Genomic DNA, 6,970 nt, shown 5'->3' on the forward strand with positions numbered 1-6,970 from the left:
CTGGGGAGAAGGTGGCTCAATTACCTTTGGAGAAAATAAAGACTTGCTTTAATTGTGACTTCCCAGCATATTTCAAACCTTAGACTTTTTAGTGTTCAGCAGACATTAAATCTCAGTGGAACGATGATAGCCTTAATAAGTTTGATCCTGTAACTCTGATTCGGAAGCAGTACTTACTGTTGTTGTTTTTTTAATTTATTGCCTGTGTATTTATTCTACCATAGCTGATTCCTTTATGCCACTTCCACGAGCTATAGATATTGCCAGTGAAAAGCAGAGAACTTGTCCTGCTTCAGAAACCAATAAATCAAATAAAACAAAACAAAAACCGCAGCCTCTTATGAATATTTAAGAACAAAAGGTAAGATGATTTGTCTCTTAAAGTATTTAGCTCTATGAAACATTAAAGAGGTCTCAAAAAAGCACTCCAGAAATTTCGACGAAGCATTTAAAGCTGAATGTGTCTGAAATACTAAAATTAATGTTCTCAGCTGCCATGTATTAAATTGTGTCTCCTCAAAATATGTACTGGAATCCCAGTGTAGGAACCTGGACTTTTGACCCTATTTAGAAGTAAGTAGGAGTTATCTTTGTTATGTACAGGTGCCCAGGTCAGAGTAGGGTGGGTCTGAAATGTAATCACTTCTGACTTATGGAAAGAGCAGAGTAGACACAAATGTACTTAAAAGGGTACTGGGAAGACAGACAACAGCATTTGTGGCATTTACAAGCCCAGGAATGCCGAGAATGCTGGCAGCCCCCAGAAGCTGAAATAGACCCCCAAAAAGTACTTCTCCCCTAGAGCCATTAACTTAAACTTCCACCCCTTGCTGTGTGAGAAAATACATTTCTGTTTTTTACAGCCACTCACTGGTGGTATGTGTTGTCATGGCAGTGCTAGGTAACTAAGATATGGATTAGACTACAGACATGTTTTTTAAATTAATTTAAGGAGAGTGATAAAGAAGCACTAGAAAGAATAATAATATATTGAACATATGCATACACATGCACGCATGGGTGTCTATATACATAAATGTGTGTGTGTGTGTGTGTGTGTGCGTGCACATAACAGGGAACGTTAATTAATTCTGTATAGAACGGCTCCCAAGATATCTGGCAAATTTAAGATTCAATGAAAGGCATTAAATAAGCTATATTATTACATGAATACATTAATTAATTGATTATTTCCAGCTTCATTTTTTAACTTAGTTCCTCTAGATTCATGACATTATTTCATTATTCACTATCTCTGAGAATAATTTTTCATTTTTATTATAAAGAAAATTCTATTTCTAGTTTTTTTTTAATATTTGTGTGTGTGTGTGTATGTGTGCATTACCCATGAGGGATGATGAATACAATGCCCCTTTGCAATGCTGGACATGTGATATACTGCACACATTTCTCTGAATTAGAATTTTAGTGACTGTACACCCAGTGGGAAAGCAGAGTTGAAAAGGAAAACTAACTGTCTCTGTCTTAAAAAGACATGTACACACGTATGATCCTGTGGGTTATAGGAAATATTCTCCCCCAAATTATATGCTTGTTACATCTGTAATGTGAGTATGCCTGCATATATGCATGAAATGAAGAATTTAATAATTTTAAAGCATTATTTTACAGGATGAATTTTTATGTATTTTAGAGGCAGGAATATCTATTAAAACATGATTGCAATTATAATCTGGTGAAAGATGATGCTGGCTTGGGCCTTTGTGTTAAGTATGACTGGATAGCATATTTGGTTTATGGCTATAGCTAATTTAAAGGTATATCCAACAGAATTTTCTGAGGCACTGCATATGAACTATATGAGAAAGTGATAACAGTTTTACTAATTTTCATTTGTTTATTTAAGTAATCCATTGGAGGAATTAGAAGTGTGAGCTTATCATTGTCTTGCTATAGGATGCAGCAAGACTTGTTATCGGTGCAAGACTGTCTTTCCCTATAAAGATGTACAGCCTTGGAAACCCTGTGGAGCAGTTCTACTCTGGTCTGTGGGGACTCTGAGTCAGAATGAACATGACGGTCATTGTTTTGATTTGGTGTTTTTTGAGGAGTTCGGTTTTGCTATGCTGAGTTGCTATTTAATATTTTCATGTATATGTGAGTAGGTAGTTAAATTATAACTATAAGTTTTGGAAAGAGGTCAGAGCTGGAAATTCATGTTTTGAAGCTAGAAGTATGTAGATGGTGTTTCAAAACATTATATGAAATAAGAATCAAGGATTGGAACAGTAAACCAAGAAAACTAAGAAGGTTAAATCCATGTTGGGGGGAAACTCAGAATGCTGTCCTGAAAGATAAATGCAGAAAGCTTTTCATGAGAGTCGGAAACGATCTCTTTCTAATGCTGTTGATAGATCAAGAAAGACAAAGGCTGAAAATTGATCATTGGATTTAACTACAGAAGGATCAGTGATCATTTTGACAAGGACACTTTCCCTAATTGAAGTGAGCTTAAGAAGAGAGGGAAATTAGACTTGTATTCAGTCACTAAATTCAACTGTCTGAGTGCATTTTATTGCCAAGGGGGTGGGATAGAAAGGAAAGGCAGTATAATCAAGAGAATATATAGTACTATGTGTGGGTATGTCTGGTATATATATATATATGAAATCTCACTATGTAATATAGTAACATATACATGTAAAATCATAAAAATAACAGCCTAGTGGTATGCCAATGGAAATTATACAGTCACCTGATTATAATGTGATTCAGAATAGTTGCTTGGTTGAAGAATGGAGACAAAGAGAAGGAAGAGGAAGGAGGGGAAAACATAGGAGAGAGAAAAGGGGAGGAAGGAGGAATTTGGGGAAGAGGGAAAAAGATGGGTAAAAGGGAAGGGGTGGGAAAGTGAGATCAAGGGAAGGATGTAGAAAGGGCAGGAAAAAGAGTAAAGCACACAGAATGAGCAGAAGCGTATGGAGGGGAGGGGAGGGGACTGGAAGAGAAGAGGAACAAACTCTTCAGAGGTAGGGTAAGACATACAAGGGTCAATTTATCAAAGTTATCATTTTATCAAACTTGTTTTTTAGGAGCTTGACTTTTAAAAAATCTGACATTGAAGTCCTTTGGGCAGCAGAGTGGAAAGATCATTTTAGAAGTATGAACTTATCATTGGCATGAGAGAGGGACATGTTATGGGTGCAGCAAGGATGTCTCCTCCCATAAACATTTACAGCCTCAGACACCCTAGAGAGCAGTCCTTCAGGAAGAAGTTTGGTGAAGAGGGAAGACCGCAGTATCCTAGATGTGGGAATTCCACCCCAACACATAATCATATTAAAATGCAATAGTTGGCTGTGTTTACTCAAGGAATCTTTTCCTCTTCTCTTTAATAGGAGAAAAGCTAGGCTTAATACTCATGCTCTCTAGACACCATAGACGTGATCTTATAAAGTATACTTGTTTAAGGTAGGAATGGACTATTTGTTTTTACTGGTATTCTTGCACAATTTATTCCTTGGCTTCTTTTTCATTCCAGGAAAGGAACCCTTCCCTTTGAGACAGAGGTATGACCAACCATACAACAGTGACTGAATTTATTCTCCTGGGCTTCAGGGACCATCGAGAGCTACAATGTCTTCTTTTTGTGGTGTTTCTGCTTATCTATCTGGTCACTGTGGTTGGAAATCTTGGCATGATTCTAATAATCAAGACTGATTCACGTCTCCACACTCCCATGTACTTCTTCCTCAGTAACTTGTCCCTGGTTGATTTCTGCTACTCTTCTGTAATTGCCCCCAAAATGCTGGTGAACTTCTGGCTGGAGCACCCAGCCATTTCATTCAATGGATGTGCCACTCAATTCTTCTTTTTTGGTTCCTTTGCTGGCATTGAAGGCTTCCTGTTGGCTGTGATGGCCTATGACCGGTATGTGGCCATCTGTAAGCCTCTACTCTACGTGGTCACCATGTCACCGCACATCAACATTATCTTGGTGTTAATTACATATCTTGCAGGATTTATAAATGCTGCCATCCACACTGGCTTCACCTTCCAGCTGTCTTTCTGCGGCTCAAATGTCATCAACCACTTTTTTTGTGACACCCCACCACTCCTTAAACTCTCCTGTTCTGACACACACATCAATGAGGTTGTCATCTTTGCTTTTGCCAGTTTTAATGAGCTTAGCTGCCTTCTTACTATTCTCGTTTCTTATCTCTATATCTTGATTGCCATCCTGAGGATCCCGTCTACGGAGGGAAGGCACAAAGCTTTCTCCACCTGTGCTTCCCATTTGATGGTGGTCACCCTTTTCTTTGGGACAATCTTATTCATGTATCTGCGTCCCAGCTCGAGCTACTCAATGGACCAAGACAAAATAGTATCTGTGTTTTATACAGTGATTATTCCCATGTTAAATCCTCTCATTTATAGTCTGAGGAACAAAGAGGTCCAAACCTCCTTAGGTAAGCTTTTAAAACGAAGCTAAACTCTTTTCACTCTTGTTACTAAAATGATAAATGTGTGAGACGAAATGACCAGAACAGAACTTAGAGATAAGCCCATCTCCATCACCTTTTATTCTGTCATGAAGTTTCTTCTGGTAATAGAAAAAGGGTGATGCCATTTTTTTTCCTGTTCCTAGTGAACCAGAGGCAAATTTCAGAACGTGGTCTGACATTTGCATTTTAAGCTCTGTAAGCTTGAAGAGCTATGACAAGATGAATACTTCCCTAATATCTTAAATAACCACTCACTTCTATTTTATTGCTCTATGCAATTTGATGTGGCTGTGGGCTGATTCGACTTTGAGTTGATTTCATGGCTGGGCTATCTCTGCCAAATAATTTGATTTTCTTTACAGATCACTGTTAACATGTGAACATAAAATAAACTAATTGTGATCCTAGTATACCTTACCCATGTCATTGAAAACTGATTGTAGTGCCAGTAGAGAAGTAGCCACTTTTATCTGTTAAAGAACTACTTTGCTTTCAGTTAGAGCCTAGAGTTTCTGATGCACACCAATGCTTTGTCTGCTTCATTCTGTCTTTCAGGCATTGCTTACTGAAATAATAATGAACTCGCCCTTCTGTATTGCTTGTACTGTGATTATAGTCTATTTCATCCTTCTTCAAAATCTGTTACACATGCAATCCCCACTAAGATTTCTCTTGACCTTTTCCCCCATCGTTTTCAAAACAAATTGTTATATATTTCCCCACTGCTGTGTTTCTGTAGACATTGTAACCCCAAATTCATTCCTCATCAAAGAGACAAATTGCAAGCAAACAAACAAAAAACAGTTTAAAGGTTCCCTACATAGGCTGAGTGCTCCTTAAAGAAGAATCTTTTTATCCTTATCAAATTTCTATTTAATATCAACTTCACAGCTGTCGGTACTGGTATGCTTTAAAATCAAGGAAGAATAATACAAATACAAGACAGAGTATGATGAAAAGAGACGAGGCTGCCGGTGGTGGCCGGAGCTCTAAGTGTTCAACAAGGACAATTTAAAAAACCGAGTCATAGAAATGAAAAACTTATATATGATTGTATAATCTGTCAGATGATATTTTCTTTCTTAAAAATGCTCTTTTTTGACAACTAAACATATGCTATTTTGTTATCCAATGTCTTTGATTATAAATAAACATCTAGCATACAGGACATTTCTGCTGAAAGAATGAAATTTAGTTCAAACCAACATAGGTCGGATACGAGGATTGGGATTAGTGCGACTAGCTCTCTCGCTCTCTCTCTAAGTCATTGCCTTATAGGCAAAGCTGCTCTTTTTAAAGATGGTCTGTGGTTGCCTGACATACCTAGGATGTCTACTGTGAGTGTGTATGTATGTGTATGTATGACTATGTGTGCACATGTGTCCATGCGTATATGTGTTGCTGATGTGGCCAATCTGAGAGATACTGTGTCTCAATAGTTACTATAATTCATTGTGCATTTACTTGGCAACATTTTATTTCTTGTATGACCACTTTTCTTTTCATTGGCAACCTCATAGGTAGGAAGCAATTCCTTATAATACTGAACCCTGGTGTTGTCAAAAATGTTGTCACTGGTGTTAATTTTAATAATAGACAGGTTAGGTGCCATCACATAAACTATGAGTTTCTCTTTCCAAACATACCTGTAATATTGTGTGTTATGTGTATCGAATTCTGCTGATTGAAAAATATAAGTATGCCCTATGTTATCAGCATGCTTTATTATAAAGAGATTCAATATTATATTATTGCAAACAATATTGAAATTACTATGGGTCCACAAACTAGCATCTTTAAATTCTACTTTTTTTACATACTGTCTTCTGAAGGCCTATATATTCTAGTATATTTAAAAATACAAATACAAAAGCTAATTATCATGTATGAGGTAGATACACATAAGTGTTTGGTCAATCTAAACTTTGTTTAACTTAGTTTTACTGACCTGGAAGTGCAGTGTAAGTGACAAAAACTCTATATTCTTGTAGTTGCAGCACATGCATTGCTAAACAATATTGAAATGTTTTCAATTCTACTCCCCTAAGCCATTTACTTTTATAAATCATTCTTTTTATGAATGATCATGGTTGTCAGATCTGACTTTGCCCTAGCATGTTGATGACCGTAAGGCAATAGGAAAATCAGTATAAATCTATAACTTATCCTCAGAAAGGTTCCTCTATGCTTTGCATTATTTTTAGTTTTTTATCTCTGCAAACCTCCTAATACTTTGACAGTTAGTTTCATTAAATGATCTCATTTAGATGCTTGTAGCATACAAAACAAAAAGTCTATGTCAGGAAGTCCCTCATCTATATTATACTAAAACACTGTTCTAAATGACAAAACTGATTTGCCTAGATTTTCCTTCTTCCACTTCACTGAAAGTGGTGGCTAATTGATGTACACTAAGAATCTCATGGACTCATCTGCCAGGCAAGGTAGAGATGATGGCCTCTAAGGAGAACCTAGCTCTTCAAAACATCAAATTATGGTTATGT

General features: G+C 36.9%; 1 protein-coding gene across 1 annotated transcript; it reads left to right on the forward strand.

The window, feature by feature from the left end:
- Positions 1–2,697: 2,697 nt before the first annotated feature.
- On the forward strand, positions 2,698–4,453 carry LOC101638337 (olfactory receptor 1020-like). The gene is made up of 2 exons (XM_004714948.2): positions 2,698–2,711; positions 3,529–4,453. The coding sequence occupies exons 1-2, from the start codon at positions 2,698–2,700 to the stop codon at positions 4,451–4,453; spliced, it is 939 nt and encodes a 312-aa protein (XP_004715005.2).
- The last annotated feature ends 2,517 nt before the right edge of the window (positions 4,454–6,970 follow it).

Source organism: Echinops telfairi, unplaced genomic scaffold (assembly GCF_000313985.2).
Source record: "Echinops telfairi isolate 266 unplaced genomic scaffold, ASM31398v2 ScPeMD7_7416;HRSCAF=8454, whole genome shotgun sequence".
Taxonomy (NCBI): Eukaryota; Metazoa; Chordata; class Mammalia; order Afrosoricida; family Tenrecidae; genus Echinops; species Echinops telfairi.